Source organism: Podarcis muralis, chromosome 6, assembly GCF_964188315.1.
Source record: "Podarcis muralis chromosome 6, rPodMur119.hap1.1, whole genome shotgun sequence".
Lineage (NCBI taxonomy): Eukaryota > Metazoa > Chordata > Lepidosauria > Squamata > Lacertidae > Podarcis > Podarcis muralis.
The window spans coordinates 4,258,490-4,277,393 of NC_135660.1; the positions used below are offsets into that span (position 1 = coordinate 4,258,490).

Consider the following 18,904-nt stretch of genomic DNA (forward strand, 5'->3'; position numbering starts at 1 on the left):
GGCTGCACAGCTATCCCAGAAGCCAGAACAGCAAGAGGGATTGCTGCTTTCGCTGCGCAGTGATCCCTCTTGCTGTTCTGGCTTCTGAGATTCAGAATATTTTTTTTCTTGTTTTCCTCCTCCAAAAACTAGGTGCGTCTTGTGGTCTGGTGCGTCTTATAGAGCGAAAAATACGGTAATCAGAGTGACACAGGCCCAGGAAGGTATCCTCTTTACAGAAAACTCTGGGGTGAATTCCTTCTTGTCCCTGTCCTTGTTCTCTGAGACGGAGAAGCTTGTGCAGCTAAGCCCTGTGTAAATGTCCATAGGGGGGAGGGGAGGGGAGCACTTAAAGTCCTCATTAGTCTTTTAGTCAGTTCGCCCCCCACCAACCCGAATTTGTTAAGAGACTTCAAAACCCATCCAGTGAAATAAATGCCGAATGCACGGAAAGCAGTTTCCTTGTTTTCTTTCGTCGTGGGCTTTTACGGAAACGCCGCTCCATTCATTACTCTAAAGCAATTCTAAGCATGCGGAGGAATTGGCTTAGGAAGGAATCATATTAGCGGCTTCCATAATTTGGTTTGATTTATTAGAGAAAATTGAGTAACGGGGAGGAATTGCATCCTGCCTTTGGAACATTCTTTCTGCCCTTGTCCAGAAATGTACAGGCTGGCTTTGTTGACTCCAGCGCTAGGATTTTCCTTCTTATGGAAGGCAAGAGAGGAATGGCAGCCCCTGCTGCCCAGGAAGATATTATGCCATTATTATTATTGTTGTTGTTGTTGTTGTTGTTGTTGCTACTGATTCATGCCATCCGGTTCAGATTAGCACTTGGTCAGATGTTTAAACCCAGGATTCAGTTTCCTACTGAAGGGCAAGGAGAATGGCATGGTTTTTTTTAACATAGTCTTCCTAGATAAGTGCGATCTAGTGCTTGGAGAGCCAGTGTGGTGTAGTGGTTAAGAGCAGTAGACTCGTAATCTGGTGAACCGGGTTCGCTTCCCCGCTCCTCCACATGCAGCTGCTGGGTGACCTTGGGCCAGTCACACTTCTCTGAAGTCTCTCAGCCCCACTCACCTCACAGAGTGTTTGTTGTGGGGGAGGAAGGGAAAGGAGATTGTTAGCCGCTTTGAGACTCCTTAGGCTAGTGATAAAGCGGGATATCAAATCCAAACTCTTCTTCTTGGAGTGTCAGACCTAGATGAGGACCTGGGAAACCAGGGTTCAGATCCCCACTCAGCCAAGAAAGCCCACTGGGTGATCTTGGGTGCCAGTCACTGCCTCTCTGAGCCTCACCTACCTCGCAGGCTTGTTGTGAGGTTGAAATGGAGTGAGGGGAAAGTATGTATGCCACTTTGAGCTCATTGGAGAAAAGGTGGGATATAAATGGAACGGTGAATGAATAAACCAATTTGTTTAAAGGATCGCAGAATTGTGTTTGGAATTCCCTGCACCTTGGTGGGTTTCCCTTCTGCAGTTTTGTTTTGTTTCATACTTGTGTTTTAAAGCTTGCCCTTCTCTTCTCTCTTGCAGGTCAGCCAGTTCAGGCAGCTCTATTCCAAAGTCATCAACGATAAACACGACGATGTGATGGCCAAGTTTGGAGCAATCCTGGCTCAGGGCATATTGGACGCAGGTGATTTCTGCTGCTGCAAGGAGGTGTTGGGTTCAGTCAATTCCTTTTCATTTTATTGTTCAATTTGCTGAACAAATCGGTTGGAACATGCAGACTTGCACGAAGCCCAGTATAAGGTTTTTCCTAGCCACGCTGATCTCTCCACTTCCCCCACAGAATGTGTACCTTGCCGCCATCCTTGTTTTCCTTTAAGTACTTTGAATGATTATGAAAGAATGGTAATGGGTCTATTTGTATAGTCCTATCAGTATGCACAGGGCTTTACAGATTGCCCATCTTGTGTGCTGTAGCAAAGCAAAGCGAGGCGTTGTGTCCTTGGATAGTCAAGACTCTGTCCTGAAGCATCTGCCGTCATTACGGACATGTGTCATTTCCAGGTTTCACATGACAGCTTTTTTTTTTTAAAAAAAAGGATCCTGGTCTTTGATGCGCATAGGGATGCTCCTGGCGTGGAGATTAAAAGCTGGCAGATTTGTTAATACCTAATATTTAGAATTTGTGAATAATGTCCACAGTGCTTCATGTGTATTATCTCAGTAATCATTACAGCAGCCCTGCAAGTTAAGAGGCTGAGCCCTGTAGCTGGATCAGACCCAAAGGGGGGCACTGTTGAAAAGCAAGATAATATCCTTCTGGATCACACCAAAGGAGCCTCTATTACAGCTTCCTGTTCTTGCAGTGACCAACTAGATCCCTCTGGGAAGCCCACAGGCAGGACCTGAGTGCAACAGCGCACTCTCCAGCAACTGGTGCTCAGAGGCATGCTGCTTCCGACTGGGGGACCAGGGCATAGTCATTGTGGCTGGTAGCCATGGATGGCCTTACCTTGCATGGATTGGTCCAAGCTCCTTTTAAAGCTGCCCTGGTTGGTGGCCACCCCAGATGATGTTCACCCTCATTTTGCAGAAGCTGAGAGATCCTGGCTTCCCTGAGGCCGCCTCACAGAATTCATAGAATCATAGAGTTGGAAGAGACCACAAGGGCCATCGAGTCCAACCCCCTGCCTAGCAGGAAACACCATCAGAGCACTCCTGACATATGGTTGTCAAGCCTCTGCTTAAAGACCTCCAAAGAAGGAGACTCCACCACACTCCTTGGCAGCAAATTCCACTGTCGAACAGCTCTTACTGTCAGGAAGTTCTTCCTAATGTTGAGGTGGAATCTCCTTTCTTGTAGTTTGGATCCATTGCTCCGTGTCCGCTTCTCTGGAGCAGCAGAAAATAACCTTTCTCCCTCCTCTATATGACATCCTTTTATATATTTGAACATGGCTATCATATCACCCCTTAATCTCCTCTTCTCCAGGCCAAACATTCCCAGCTCCCTTAGCCGTTCCTCATAAGGCATTGTTTCCAGGCCTTTGACCATTTTGGTTGCCCAAACGTTCCAGTTTGTCAGTGTCCTTCTTGAACTGTGGTGCCCAGAACTGGACACAGTACTCCAGGTGAGGTCTGACCAGAGCAGAATACAGTGGCACTATTACTTCCCTTGATCTAGATGCTATACTCCTATTGATGCAGCCCAGAATTGCATTGGCTTTTTCAGCTGCCGCGTCACACTGTTGGCTCATGTCAAGTTTGTGGTCAACCAAGACTCCTAGATCCTTTTCACATGTACTGCTCTCAAGCCAGGTGTCCCCCATCTTGTATTTGTGCCTCTCATTTTTTTTGCCCAAGTGCAATACTTTACATTTCTCCCTGTTAAAGTTCATCTTGTTTGTTTTGGCCCAGTTCTCTAATCTGTCAAGGTCGTTTTGAAGTGTGATCCTGTCCTCTGGGGTGTTAGCCACTCCTCATGGCATCTTTGAGCGGTCAAATGCGTCTGCAAGGCGCAGCAGCAGTCCTTAAGGCTCCTCAGTTTCTGTCTTGCATTAAGCTCCTGCACCCAATCTGCAGTCGCCGTCCACCCTGCTTTGGGTGTCTTCATCGCATTCGTAAGCAACTCATTAGTCCCCCGAGTTGTTAAAGCGCCAATAGCACATCAGCAACATGAAGAGCCAAATGAGATTCTGTCTTTTGGATTTTATTGCTTGCGTGAATCACTTGGCTGACACGTCCTGAAATTGGACCTGCCTCGGGTTGTTGGTTGTCTGGACAAACAGGGCTGACCTTTCTTCTCAGAAAGGCATATCTCAGGTTGTCCCTCCATTGACACAGAAGATTTACAGCTGCCTGCTGATGGGAAGACGTGGTTCTCTGTTTGAGGGATGGAGTGATAACATCTCGGGTCTTGGGGACCTTATTTCTCAGCTGCCATAGAGCATTCCCAGGCCACAGAGTTCCATGTGACTTGGTCTCCAGAACTCCAGATCTTTCTGGGAGAAAGGCATCTATACATCTCTCTAGCTGTAACTCAGCCTTCTCCAGTCTTCTGCCCTCCAAATGTTTTGAACTGCAATTCCCATCAGTCCCAGCCTGCACGATTTTGGCAGCTAAGCCTTGGTTAAAGGTGAGAAAGGTGAACAAGCCATAAAGGATAAGTTGGGATGCTACCAGTGCATGAACCAGTCATGGGGAGGAAAATGCAGGGTGGCAGTTTCGTTTCGTTTTCAAAATTGTCCAGAGTTGAGAATGAATGTGCAGAGCAAAGGAAAGACAGCAAATAAACCAGTTTCCTGCTTCTGAGCAGCGTGCTGTACGAGTTATGTGAACAAGTAGTACAACCCCACATTCTTCACGCATTTAATAATACAGTGGTACCTCACAAGACGAATGCCTTGCAAGATGAAAAACTCTAGACGAAAGGGTTTTTTGTTTTTTGAGCTGCTTCGCAAGACGATTTTCCCTATGGGCTTGCTTCGCAAGACGGAAACGTCTTGCAAGTTTGTTTCCTTTTTCTTAACACCGTTAATACAGTTGCGACTTGACTTCGAGGAGCAACTCATAGAACGCGGTGTGGTAGCCTTTTTTTGAGGTTTTTAAAGACTTTGGTATTTTTGAAGCTTTTCCAAAACTTTCCCGACACCGTGCTTCGCAAGACGGAAAAAATCGCAAGACGACAAAACTCGCGGAACGAATTAATTTCGTCTTGCGAGGCACCACTGTATGCCGAAAAATTGGCTTTGGAAGTGACAGAATGTGGCTACAGAAAAATCACTCTTTACCAGCTCGGCACAAATTGATCTTGAGTTGGAAGAATTCCTAGCAATCCTGTTTTCTGAATTGCTTCTAAGCCCTGTGTCAACCCTTGTCCCTTCAACCCCTGGTGATGCTTCTGAGATGAGCAGCAGAGCAAGATCGCATAACTTTCCTGCTTCCAGACAGGCCCTGAGGACAGGGAGCCAAGAGAAAGTTTGGGTGTCATGCAAAGAGAACAGAAACCGTGAGAGTGTGAATGCAATGCTTGAGGGCTGAGGTCACCTTCTCCAGAAATGACAAGATTTTAGGCAGGCGAAGTCAAGAGGCTAAATGTTGAAAAATAAAATTCCAAAGTTGTTTAAACCGAAGTCATGATGGGTTTCAGCAGGGTGTGCTTGGCACGTGGACACAGCCTGAAGCAACTGTGTGTGTGTGTGTGTGTGTGTGTGTGTGTGTGAGAGAGAGAGAGAGAGAGAGAGAGAGAGAGAGAGAGCGCTTAAGCAATCCAGAGTGATCCTGTAGAACTCAACTATACTGCACCCTTTTCAGAATACACCTTACAAATTCAGAACTTTCCGGTCGCTCTGGTCGTGGTGTTTACTTTCTGGCCAAATCTGGACCATTATCAGCCTTGCAACTACACTCCCAGGCAGGTCTGCTACAGGTCTGATGGTTGAGGAGGGCCTCCATAGTCTCTCCCCCCCCCCTCCCCAATGTAAAAGGGCTTGAAGTTTGATTGCATCTTAAATAGATTAGTCCCACTGCCCTCTGTCTCATCAGCAGCAATAAATATGCCGGTGGCCTTCTCCAGCTCCCATCTGCCTAACTGGTTGGAAGCCCTGGAAATCCGATTAACACCTTCCCACTCCCTCTGTGGGCCTAACCTTTCTGTTTGGCTTTGGCTGGGAGCTTCTGCGTTGCATCAACCTGATGAGCTCTCTGATCTCTGCTTTGCAAGGATGAAATTAAGGGGTTTGGTTATCTGGCAGGATTAATTCTGCTGCTGAGATTTATAACCCGTAGGAAGAAGGAAGTAGAATCTGAAGCTGCTTCTGGTCAAGAGGGGGAATGTAATCTCTTGCAGACTTTCCCCTTCTTCCTAGTTTAGTTATTAGGCACAGGAAGATCGGAGGTTTCTGGATGGGGGAAAGGATGGAGAAGTAATTTTGCTTCCAGGCAAGTGGAAATAAGGGAGAAGGAAAGAGAATGGAGCAGAGAGATACTAATTTATTTGTATTTATTATTTTCATTTAGAAAAAATATATAAACCTCTTAGAAAAAGTCTCTTAAGTGGTGTACAGTATATAAATTAATTAGCAACAATGCAAAGATGAAATCAGCCAAGCCTACATAGCTGGATTATACCTCTGACTAGTATATCAGACATTCTGCCACATACCTTCATGACAGCTGAGTCAAATCTCTGTATTCTGAGCAAGTTACCTCAGAATTCCTGGTGTTGGAGGGGAAATAATAAAGGAGACATGTTATTCTTAAGTTCCGAGAAACATCTGGCTGACCACTGCTTGCAAAGCCTGTCACTAAGCTAGAGCAACGGATTCTTTGATCCTACAGGGCTTCTTTTGCATTCTTAGCCGCTTTCCAAGTGCTCACTGTGGTCAGTTCCTAGAGAGGGATCATAGAATGGTAGAGTTGGAAGGGACCACGGGGGTCATCTAGTCCAACCCCTTGCAATGCAGGAATCCTTTGAGGGGCTCGAACCCACGACCTTGAGTTTAACAGCCCCATGCTCTGCCCCCTGAGTTATCCTAGTGTTTCTAGGAATGACCGTCCACATCAGGCAAATGATGGCTACCGCTCACTCTGAATGAGGATTTGCAAGAACTGTTCTAAGTAGGTGAACAAAAAGCGGTTGGCTTGTTAGCCCTGCGTCAGCCTTCAGCAACCTTGCAGGGACACGGAATTGTAGCCCAAAACATCTGCCGGGCACCAGATTGGGAAAGCCTGGTTTATACCCAGTTGAATTGACACGGGTGGGAGTGAGGAGGGTGAACTCTTTCTACTGTCTTGTTCCTCCCAGTTTGATTTCCTTTTACCCATAGTTTTATTTCAATGTTTGGTATACCATTTAATCACAGTCACTTCTTGGAGAAGAGACCAGCCCAAACCTCGTGGAACTGCAGTGGCTCTTCTGGGCCCTTTGTAAATCCAAGCAACTCTCACCTCCCGTGTCTCTTTTGTGCTAACTCCCCAGGCGGCCACAACGTGACTATTTCTCTGCAGTCGAGGACTGGACACACACACATGCCTTCGGTGGTCGGCGTTCTGGTCTTCACCCAGTTCTGGTTCTGGTTTCCTCTCTCTCACTTCCTGTCTCTGGCCTTCACCCCGACCTGTGTCATCGGCCTTAACAAGGACCTCAAGGTACGTTCTTCCGGGGGCCGAAATGGCATTGCGTTGGTCAGAATGGCCTGGTGGCATTCTGCGTGTCCAGAGTTACCTCTTACCTGCCCAACCCAGTGAAGAAGAGTTTTAGAAGAGTTTGGTGCTGACCTATAAAGCCCTAAACGGCCTTGGCCCAGTATTCCTGAAGGAGCGTCTCCACCCCCATTGTTCTGCCTGGACACTGAGGTCCAGCTTCGAGGGCCTTCTCGGTAATGGCACCTGCCCTGTGACTTTTAGAAGACATCTGAAGGCAGCCCTGTTTAGGGAAGCTTTTAATGTTTGATGTTTATTGTGTTTTTAATATTCTGTTGGGGGTGATTCAGAGTGGCTGGGGAAACCCAGCCAGATGGGCAGGGTATAAATATATTATTATTATTATTATTATTATTATTATTATTATTATTATTATTATTATTATTATTAGTGTAAATAGGTTTGGCCCTGTCTTGTCCCTGGGGTTTCTGCTTTCAGCTGTTGAACATTGTGATTTCCAAGCTGAGCACTGTAGTACACATGCAGGCCTGTAGAGCCCAAAGGTCTCGGATCTAATATTTTATCATCTCCTTTTAAAAGGCAATTAAGTAATGGGTGATTTGAAAAGCCTTTTCCCCTCTTGCCTGAGACCCTGGAGAGGAACTGCTAGTCAGAGCAGGAAACACCAGCCTGGAAGGACCAATAATCCTACTCATTGCATAGCAGCTTCCTTATAATGGACAAGCAGGCGTTTTGCCTGCAGAAGGTACCTGGTTTAATCCCCAGCGCCTCCTGTGAAAGGGACCCTGGGTGGCAGGGCTGGAAAAATACCCTCTTGGGACTTTAGGGAGCAGCAGCTACCTGGAGAAGCCCATCCTAGGCCAGGTGGATCAGTGGTCTGACCTCATCGCAAGTCTGTCCCCAAAACCAAGGCGATGGTTTGGTCCTCTAGCAGTTTCAGGGGAACCGCCTTCAGATTCCCAGTTTCCGGCTTCTCCTTCAGCCCGAACTGCTGATCTCTCTCCTCTTCAGCATCACCCTTTCAAATAGATTTGTGGGATGCAATTATGTTCCCTTTCGTTAAGTTCGGGCGCCGTTTGATTCCTGTGGGCGAAAAGGGGAGCCAGCAGTGAGCACAGCATCACATCGGCGCTCTCAAAGGTTAATCTTTCAAGCTTCCCCCTCTGAGAGGATATTGCGCCCCCAGCTATGGAAAGCATGATGAGAATCTGCATCAGCCAGGAGAAGAAGGGAGCTGTTTCCTGGCAACGTTAAGGAAAGTGGTTGTAAATCGCCAGGGTCGTGGTAGGTAGCTTAAGATTCAGGGTGGAGGGCAGGTTTTGAAGTTGGCGTCCCTCTGGTTAAGGGGGGGCAGGGAAAATGCAGATCAAACTGAAGCCGCCTCATTCCTCCTCTGCCACTTCCTGAACACTGCTGGAGACTTTTATCTCAGGGGTGGTTTAGGAAAAATGACTTGCCAGCTTGGAGAGTAGAGATGATTTTATTTCGGACTCTGCTGCCGCCGCCGATTTGCACAGCCCTCTTAACGCCATCCTCAAAATGCAGTCCTTTTCTTTGATCCTTTTAACAGGCAGAACCAGGGCTCTGGGCAGTCCTTGTACTTTCAGCTCCATCACCTTCAGCATCCTGAGAATAATTTTTTAAAAGACATTTCTAGGCTGCAAGTAGAAGTTTCAGAATGTGCAAGAAGCGCCTGGTCGGAACCTGGGGGCTTCTGCCAGTGGGAGGAGAACACATTATATTTACAGGACGGATTTCAGGTTGCTTTTCTGCATCCTTCTCCAGCTTCGTGCCTTCCAGATGTTTTAAACTCAGCCACGCAGGGTGGTGCTAATAAGAGTTCTAGTCCCAAACCTCTGGAGGGCACCAGGTTGGTGAAGGACTCAGAAAAGCAGTCGCATTACTTTATCATGTGAACGTATGGAGCTCTTTTTTACTGAGTTAGACTATTGGTCCTTCAATCCAGTGTCATCTACTCTGACTGCCAGCAGCTTTCTGCAGTCTCTGGAAGAGAGACCATTCCCAAGCCTTGCTTCCTGTATCTGGAGAAGCTGGGGAGTGAAACCCAATATCGCCTACTTTGACTGCCAGCATCCCTTCAAGGCGTTTGATGGAAGGTTTCCCAGAATTTTTAACTAGTAGTCCCAGGGATTGAACTGATGACCTTCTGCAAGCAAGTCAGGTGCTCTGCCATGGACCTAAGGCCCTCTCCCCCAACTAAGTCCATTGAATCTGTGGTGTGGAGGACTGTAGACGTTCCCAGGCAGGCCGGGCTGTGGGGTATGTGTTTTCCAAGCTTTCCCGAAGAGGGAGGTGCAGAGAGAATTGCCATGTGAAAATACCCAGTAAGGCAAGAAGCCTGACTTCTCTTTGCTTGCTGACCAAATCTGCTTGTTCTTGGGTCTGCACAACCGCATCTGTGTCCGTGGCCATGATTCAGAGCAGTTGTGTCCTGGGGAAATCAAACCTGATGGAAATGCCGTCTCAGAAGTAACTTGGGTTCTGCAACGACAGCAAGCCAAATTCAGCAATGTGTTTTGCAGGCTGGGCACATGCCACCTCTTTGCCTGAATTTCGCATACCTCAGGCTACCTTTTTATCCCTGCAAATCCGGCAAGATCACCTTGAGCTGAACGATTGGCGCAGGCGGCAGATCGGTTCTCAGAGACAGACAGATGAACGGATAAACCTGCTTTCTGCAGTCTTGTCTCAGTCTGTGAAGTACAAGATTGAACTCCCCACGATATGTAAAAAAAATATGTCCCTGCGCATAGGGGACTAGCTTATGTGAGAGATGGTTGCGTTAAGACCCTTTGAGGGTGGAGGGGACCCAGTCACAAAGGCCCCATGTGGTTCAGTCCACAAACAGGCTCATCTGCTCTCGGTTATAATTTGGCCGTGAAATTCAGCAGCCAGTGGCCACACTTACCAAAGCCGGTGTTACTTTAGGTACTTGTGCTTGATACTAATTCAGGATCCGCACAATGAAGTTTGTAGGATTTTGACAGGCGTCACAGCAGGGAAGGAAATTGCATGTGAAATCCCTCAGAAGACTTACGTCGAATAAAGAGTGTGTCTTTTCACTCCCCCCCATCCTCCCTGACCTTTTTATTTCACTGCAGCCTTTGCAAGACGCTCCTTCCGTCTTTCCTCTAGCCTCATAAGGGCTAGAAACTTGGGGCATGTGTGAATGTGAGATTCTCAAGATGCTGAGTTCTGAACCTGCCACCAAACCCCACGCTTTCTGTTTGCCCGGCCCTGCCTTCGACATCCCTTTTCCAGTCATGGCCGAAATGTGAAAAGCCGGGAGAGAACACAAGAGCACAAACAGTGCTCTGTACCGTGTGGGAGCCAGAGAGAGCACAAGTGCCTCACTGGGACTAAATTGCCTGGTAATGGAATAATGATGTTTCAGTCCCCTGATGGCTCAGAAGCTTCCGGCGAGTGGCAGAGGCAGCATTTGTGCTTCACCTGGTTTGTGTGCGTCTCCCAATGAGGGCACCGCACGAGGCTACGCTTTGCTCTCCGGCCTTCCGCCATGCCTGTCCGACTTTGCCCTCCAAACGCGCTCTCTCTTTCCCTTCTGCAGATGCCAAAAGTGCAGTACAGATCCAACGTCAAGCCCTCCACGTTTGCCTACCCAGCCCCGCTGGAGGTGCCGAAAGAGAAGGAGAAAGAAAAGGTGGGTGAACAGCCCTCCTGTGTCCATGTGGGTTGCTTGAACAAACATTTGCCCCTGCTGGTGCTGCTGCATTGGGACCCCTTCACGTGTCTCGAGGCTTCTCTGCCCCTGAGATCATAGCCGAAATTGCCCCTCTGCGCTATTTCACACAGTGTGTGGTAGAAAACCTAAGTTTGCCCTGAAACAGTGGGCCTGGCGGGGAGCAGCGGGCAGTTCTGAATCCCTGACGCTTCCCTCCCTCATTTCAAACATACGTTTTTATTGGTCATAGATTATGGGTGGAATTCAGTGTAGCGCTAAGGAGATTGGTCGGTGTGAGCATCTCTGTTTGCCCAGTGGGATGGTCTTCCCTCTCCTCCCCCAGTGTTCTTGGGGAAAGCCCTCTTGCACTGGCTTCCACTAATGGCCCAGCATTTTCAGATGTACACTATTAGTTTTAATGGGTGTACATGGATCTGTCAAAATGTAATCTGTGAATGAACCCCAAAAGCAGCCCTCAAAGGATGCTGCCTCAGCATGCAAAGAAAGGATATGAGGCCAACTGGGAGGCTCTCCCTGCTCCAGGGACTCTTTCAGAGAAGCATTGGAAGGCTCCTCAGGAGATTAAGAACTCCTGCTTGCTCAGCCTCTGAAAACAAACCTTTTGAGAAGCAAGAATGAACTGGGCCTCCAACTTTGGGGCCCTCTAATCTTGGGGGCTTCGTGGGTCATACAGCTGACCCTCCTTCTTCTACCCCTCTCCACACACACACACACACCACTCCAGTTAGGGCCTCCTGCCCCACTGCCATATCTGCGCCTGACCCTCACAGCACCATTATTGGCTTGTTCTCCTGAAAGCCTTTTGTTGTTCTCACGCTCAGGTTTCTACCGCTGTGCTGTCCATCACGGCAAAGGCTAAGAAGAAGGAGAAAGAGAAGGAGAAAGAGAAGAAGGAAGAGGAGAAAATGGAAGTGGTGAGTCTATAATCTCCCATCCTCCGAATCATCGTCCAGGAATGCTGTTCCAGGGCATTGATCTAGGAAGCAAGGGCCTCTGGAGCCACTTCACGGTGGTCAAACTCTCTTCTTCTCTGTCAGTGGGTTCCTTAGGCGTCAGTAAGGATCCACCAACTCCATTCAGTGTCAGTCAATAGGGAGGCAACATTAAATTGACACTGCAGTTGGAAGAGAGAGAAGCAGTGACCTTAGTCTAACATCCCTGTGCTGCAAAGCACTAGTAAGATCTTAGCTAAACCCTAAATCCAGCAAACCCTGAATGAATTCAGTCAATGTGGTTTCATCCCATAGTTAAGTGGCATTTGCAGTTACCTTACGGTGGTACCTGAATTGAATAAGTTTATTTGGAAAAACCACCATGTTTTGCCGAACCTTCAGGAAGCTCTCTGGCTTGCAGAGACTGTGGTGTCTGGAGCTGGTCAAGCATGGAGAGGGAGACAGAGGCCTAGCTATGGGCCGCGGGGCAGGGAGGGACCCTGCTCACTCTGCCTGGCCCTTATTTGCTCATCTCACTCTCTGGCCTTCAGTTGGGCCCCAGAGAAAGCCCCAAAGGAACGGGAGGCAGGCCGAAGAGGGGCAAAGACATGATTGCAGCAAGCGGGACAGAGGCAGTCTTATCCAAGCCGACCAGTTTCGGAAGTGGATGAGGAGGCTCCTTCTGAGGAGGGCAGCCTTGCTTCTACTCTGGCCAAGCTAACTTGGAGTGAGTTCTTCAGGAGAGGAGAACAGACATGGGGAAATGCAAAACTGCATGCTGAGCTACATCAAATATTCCCATATTTCAGTGTTCTCCGGGTATCTGGTTGGATTGTCCCGGGGCACTCATTTCCCCCAAAGAGGCTGAGATGTTGCCAGAGGAGGCTCCCTTTTTATTGCTCCAAATGTTTGGGATAGGGGATGCGGGTGGCGCTGTGGGTTAAACCACAGAGCCTAGGACTTGCTGATCAGAAGGTCGGCGGTTCAAATCCCCGCGACGGAGTGAGCTCCCGTTGCTCAGTCCCTGCTCCTGCCAACCTAGCAGTTCGAAAGCACGTCAAAGTGCAAGTAGATAAATAGGTACCACTCCGGCGGGAACGTAAACGGCATTTCTGTGCGCTGCTCTGGTTCGCCAGAAGCGGCTTAGTCACGCTGGCCACATGACCCGGAAGTTGTACGCCGGCTCCCTCGGCCAATAAAGCGAGATGAGTGCCGCAACCCCAGAGTCGGCCACGACGGGCCTAATGGTCAGGGATCCCTTTACCTTTACCTTTAATGTTTGGGATCAGAGAAGAATCTTGCTGTTGCCACCACCCCAGGAGCCTCTTGGGGTCTCCACCTTCCTTTGGAGCATGTGGCCTGGATCACTTGCTCGAGTCATTTGCTCAGAAGCTGCCTTGGGGTGGTGCTCCCATGTTTCTTCCTCCCACCCCATTTCTCTTTCTGGTCGGTGCAGGGCCAGTGTTGAGAGACTGACCCACACCCCAGCAGAAACCCCTGGCCCCACTGCTCCTTGCTGTCCCTCCCTGTTCTTCTGCCCAGGGTGGGTGAGCAGCAAGCTGTGTTTCCTCCCACCCTGGCTTGTCCTTTGCTTTTGGGGGTGGGGGGGTGAAGGTGGCCTGAACTGGGTCCAGAGGTGAAGGCCCAGCAGTCAAGGGGGGGCAATAGGAGCAGTGGGGAGAACTAAAAAATGGAAGCAGGCACTGGGGAAGTTGATTTGGGCATTTATGTGCTGCAGCCTTCCCTAGTAGTTTTGGACTACAACTCCCATCATTCCCCACAAGTGCGGCCATCACCCTCCGGTTGTAGTGCTGAACATCCGGGGAGGCTGATAGACCACTTGAAGGAGCTTTCATGTGCAGCTATCCTTCCATCTGAAGGACAGGACATTCTTCATTAGTACGCCCACATTGCCGAGTGAGGGGGACAGTGGTTTCCCCAAGACTAGCCAGTGAGTTCATAGCCGAGTCAAGAAACTGAAGCTGAAGCCTGTTTGGCTCTTGCCACTCTCCTCTGTCTTCCGCTCCGGCCGCCTTCATCTTTGTGTCCTTTTGGCTCTGGGGTGTCTTCTATTGTCCGGGCAATTTTTCTTCCCAACTCCCTGGGAACTGAAACCCCTCTTCTTGTGCTGTCCAAACATGCGGCCGTACCTGTGAAGGGGGGAAAACATGACACAGGCCCAGAGGCATTTTAACAAGGCTGAAGGAAAGCCTTCCTTCCGTCAGCCCACGAGGGGAGCAAAGTGTACCTGAAGTAGCCTCCAGAGAGCTATCAATCCCTGCCGATTTCTCACTGCTGCCATCTTTGGAGACAGCTTTATGGCTCAGAAAAACACCCATCGTTGAGCATCGGACGGGACAGGATAAAGTTCTGCTTCTTTTTAAAATTTGCAGCCAACCCATTAAGGCTGCCTGGCGTGCCTGGATTTTGGCTTCGTTTTGCTTTATTATTCATTGACGTGGGGCACGTCTGTGCTGGTACGAAGGCTGGACGATGGGCAGGTTCTGCTGTGGCTCCAAGCCCTGTCCTCTCGTATGTATTTGGCTGTGTGTGTGTTTTAAGGCCTCCTTCCTCCCGTTCCCAAACAGGACGAAACCGAGAAGAAGGAAGAGAAGGAGAAGAAAAAAGAGCCTGAGCCGTCCTTCCAGCTCCTTGACAATCCGGCCCGGGTGATGCCCGCCCAGCTCAAGGTCCTCACCATGCCGGAAAGCTGCCGATACCAGCCTTTCAAGACCGTGAGTCGAGCGCGTATCTCTCCACTGACGACCCTCTTCACACCATAAAGCGGGGGGTGGGGGACCTGTGGCACTTCCTGGGTGTTGTTAGACTTGACAACCCATCAGCCCCACCCAGCATGGCTCCTGGGCAGGGGGACGATGGGATTTGTAGTCCAGCAGCATCTGGGGGAGGGGGCGCAACAGATTCCTCCCACTCACCATGTCATTGATTTAACATCATTGGCTTTGAGCAGGTTTAATCATATTTAACCATAGGACCCTTCACTTAGAAGGCTTTGAAACAAGATTGGTCGGATTCATGGAGGAGAGGGCTATCAGTGGCTACTCTCCCCATATGGACCTACCCAGACCCTGCGATCATCATGAGAGGCTCCTCTTCATGTGCCTCCTCTACGAGAGTTCCAGAGGGTGGCAACACAAGAACAGGGCCTTTTCTGCGGTGGCTCCTCGTTTGTGGAATGTGCACCCAGAGTGGCTGGGGAAACACAGCCAGATGGGTAGGGTGATGATAATGATAATAAATAATTTAATTCTGAAAGTGTGGTGCAGTGAAAAAAAAGTTTGAGAAGCACTGCCTTAGGCCACCTCTGGCTCCTCTTCATTGCATTATGGCTTGTGCAAGAGACCTTCCTGGGAGATTCTCTTCTCTCTGCTAGGGGAGTGGGCCGTTTCCAGTCAGGATTACCTTGGAGAGGCCGGACTTCTTTGTCCCCTCCTGTGCCGTGCAGATGTCCCTTTGCTGGACAGGGTGCCAGAATGGGGGCAGGGATTGTCAGGAGGCTAAATTTAGCTGCAGCTGCAATTAAACAAGGGGGTGGGGCCAGCTCTTGCCCCCTCCCCCTGCTCTGGATTGGCTGGCTTGTGATGCAGCTTCCGCATGACCCTGACTCGCTGGCCCAGCAGCCTCGGGGAACCTTGAGCTCACTTGGTGCTCCTCTTTCTCCAGCTTTCCATTGGGGGGATCATTGTCTTGAGAGACACCAGCGAGGACACAGAAGAGCTGGTGGAGCCCGTGGCTGCGCATGGGCCGAAGATTGAGGAGGAGGAGCAGGAACCGGAGCCTCCGGAGCCCTTTGAATACATTGATGACTAAGACATGGGGGTACGTAGGAGAGAGACGTCCCTGCCTGGGCTGAACCTAACCCAAGACAGCGCCCCTCCCAGGTGCCCCTGAGGAAATCACATGTGCAGGGTATGATGGAGCTTGCCATATTCTGATATTCAGAGGTCTGCTGCCTTTGGATGTGGAAGCTCCATTACTGTCATTCAGGATCAATAGCCATCAAGAAGCCAGTTGACAGAGTCGCCCAATGACAGGGCCGGCCTCGACATTATGTGGGAACAAGCACCGTGGTTAGTCCCGTGTTGAGGAAAGTCAGGCTTTGCTCTTATTCACTCGGAACCTGCTCTCAAAACAACAGGAGCAGTGCGACATTCACTAGCTTTCTAAAATCCAGTACAGTCATACCTCGTGTTACGTTTGCTTCAGGTTCAGCGTTTTCAGGTTGCGTCCCGTGGCAACCCGGAAGTACTGGAACGGGTTACTTTCGAGTTTCACCGCATGCGCAGACGCGCAAAATGACGTCATGTGCAGAAGCGATGAATCGCAACCCACGTGTGCGCAGGCGCGCATATGCGGCTTGCGTTCTTTTCAGGTTGCAAATGGGCCTCTGGAACAGGTCGTGTTCACAACAAGAGGTACCACTGTACAGTCATACCTCGGGTTGCGAATGTTGTGGGTTTTTGGGTTACGGACTGCACTGAACCCGGAAGTACTGGGACAGGTTACTTCCAGGTTTCGGCACAGAAGCACTAAATTGTGCTTTGCGCATGCGCAGAAGCGCCGAATCGTTTCATGTGCAGATGCATTGCTGCGGGTTGCGAACGAGCCTCCCACACAGATCACGTTCGCAACCCGAGGTATGACTGTAGATTGAACTGGTTTCTGCACAGAGAACTGCACACAAAACTGGCAAATAATTCAGTAGCTGCTGAGAACAGCCTGGCTGCGCAGAGTGCAGAATTCTCAGCTCTGCCTGTACCATTCGGCTCCATCGTTCCCTGTGCCGTTTCATTCCCACAGGCAGCCTTGTGCCTTGGCCAGGGCTGTGCCTCTTCTGCAGCGTGGCAGGTCCTGGATGTCAGCTCTGGATTCCTGGACTGATGTTGAGGGCTCCTGCCAGGCTGGCTGGCTCAGAGGGTCAGCTTCGATTTCTGCTTTGACTGGGCCTGCTAAAACCCAAGCCTCACCTTCAGGTTTCTTGTAGAGCCGGCTGTTAATCAGCTGCAGTCTTTGGAGCAGGGGAGTTAGAAGCCCGTTTGCCATATCTCCAGCTGGTCACAGCACCTTAATCACAAAGGATGACATGGCAGGCAAGTTCGTGGCTGAAGAAATCAGACGGTTCGTCTTCCCCTCCTAAAAAGCAAGCCATGTTCTGGAAGTGGTGTTGTTTTTCCTGAACCGCTGAAATGATGCGCATGCGTTGCAAGCTGATCTGAAGAACCGGAACGGGTTGCTTAGAAGATGCTTGCTCCAGGAAGCTCCTTGGGCCGGCCGGCTCCTTGGGCCTTCCTCAACCTCTGGTGCCTCCCAGGTGTTCTGGACTGCAGTCCAAAAGCATTTAGGGCGCCAGCTTGGGGGGCGGCTGGGATAGGTTGCCCAGTAAAACATTTCAGAGAATAGCCGTGAAGAGTGGCTGAGACCACCACTGTTTCGCCTCTGCAGCTGAGCGAGGCTGGGCCCAGAATCGGAGGAAGGCACCGTGTGGTGGTAGAGCTGTGGTTGCCACTAACTCCTTGCCCTTTTTTTTTTTGTCTCCTCTGTCCTTTATTTTTCTCCCCCTCCTAGAGCCCTTAAAGGAAGCTTGGTGCGCATTACGTCTGAAATTGAGGAAACGGCCCGGAGGAGGCTCTTGCTGCAGCCTGCAGCTCAGTGCATGCTCTGTCGCTTCTGTGCTGACCGGCAGCAGGCAGTCCACATTTTATGGGTGACAAAAGGAAAAACCTATGCTCTCTTTAGTGTACTCTTTCACGAGAAACCAGTTTTCAAAATAAATAAATTAAAAAACCCAAGCGGTGGCTTTGTTCTTTGTTATTCCTCGCCTGCAACTTCAGGAAGATGTGAGATGAGTTTCACAGCATTACCTGCACCATAATGTTTTTTGACACCGGGAAAACATTTGGCCTTGAACACATTTTGCCAGTGTGTTGATACAGACTCTCCGTCCTGCCCTGCGTAACTTTGGCTGCTGCAACATCCTCCCTCAAACATACCTTCATACCCGATGTCCTCTGAGTCTGGGCTGTGGAAAGGCAGCCCATGCAGGCTGAGGTCTTGGGGTAAATGCTCCAGCGCATGGTATTGTCAGGAGTTCAGCCTACACTCGAGTAGGACCCTGGCAGAGACACATGCCCGACTGGCATGTTCCCTCCCTCCTGGTCGATCATTCGAGAGCTTCATAAGCTTTCTTCAGCCCAAACATCACAGCGACCGATGCCAACTGACACCGGCACACTTAGGGATCCACAGAGTTTGTGCAACTTGTGTAACAGACCTCAGCAACTCAGCATTTTGGCTAATCTACTTTATTTACATCTAAACACACACAGAGCACTGCAGCATGGCTCCCTCTCTCTCTAGCATCAGGCAGCAAAGAGAGAAAGAACAAAGGACAGCAGTCCCACTTCACGGAACACAGGAACACAAACATCCTGTCTCCGTCACTTCCCACTCTGTGGAGTCAAAACATACACCGTCACATGAAAGACAACAATCCCATGACTGCAATCATGGAGCAGGAATTCTAACAGGTATATGTGTGTCTCCAAGAAGCCCTTGCTGGAATATCTGCATCTTTGGCAGCTGCTCAGAGGCCTTTAGCATTGGAAAGGGCCTTATATCGGACCGGCTAGTAAGAGCCGGTGTGTCGTAATGGTTAGAGTACCACACTGGGACCTGGTGCTCTGTGGTTGAAATCCCCACTCAGCCAGGAAGCTCGCTGGGTGACACTGGAGACCAGTCGCTGCTTCTCATCCTAACCTACCTCACAGGGTTGTTGTGGGGATTAAAGGAAGAGCGGCAAGAAGAACCCTGTCCACCACCTTGAGCTCCCTGAAGGAAAAGGTGGCATATAAATGCAATTAATTAAAAAATAAACAAGGAGAATCCAAGCCATAGGAAGGGCACAACTGGATCATGCAGTGCTATAAAGCTGCTGTGTGCAACTGCTATTTTAATAAAAGTGATGTCTCGGCAGCATTAAGAGAATCTTGTGAAAACAGTAGAGGGTGTCTGGGTGGTGGAGGAAGGATAAACTGCATTCTTTCCCCCTCTTATCTTCTTGGAATAGGTTTGCTCTCCAGATGTGGTCATTCCGCTTTGTAGTGAGTTCTTCACATCTTTCCCGCCTGCCTCC

At 49.6% G+C, this 18,904-nt stretch overlaps 1 protein-coding gene across 1 annotated transcript in view; it reads left to right on the top strand.

The window, feature by feature from the left end:
• Nucleotides 1-17,561, top strand: part of PSMD1 (proteasome 26S subunit, non-ATPase 1) — an 89,194-nt gene extending 71,633 nt beyond the window's left edge. Inside the window, exons 19-25 of the mRNA XM_028731931.2 lie at nucleotides 1,516-1,618; nucleotides 6,911-7,080; nucleotides 10,685-10,777; nucleotides 11,641-11,733; nucleotides 14,340-14,486; nucleotides 15,436-15,591; nucleotides 17,338-17,561. Coding sequence (XP_028587764.1) covers nucleotides 1,516-1,618; nucleotides 6,911-7,080; nucleotides 10,685-10,777; nucleotides 11,641-11,733; nucleotides 14,340-14,486; nucleotides 15,436-15,582 — 753 coding nt within the window. The 3' untranslated portion in view covers nucleotides 15,583-15,591; nucleotides 17,338-17,561. The remainder of the gene's footprint in view (nucleotides 1-1,515; nucleotides 1,619-6,910; nucleotides 7,081-10,684; nucleotides 10,778-11,640; nucleotides 11,734-14,339; nucleotides 14,487-15,435; nucleotides 15,592-17,337) is intronic.
• The last annotated feature ends 1,343 nt before the right edge of the window (nucleotides 17,562-18,904 follow it).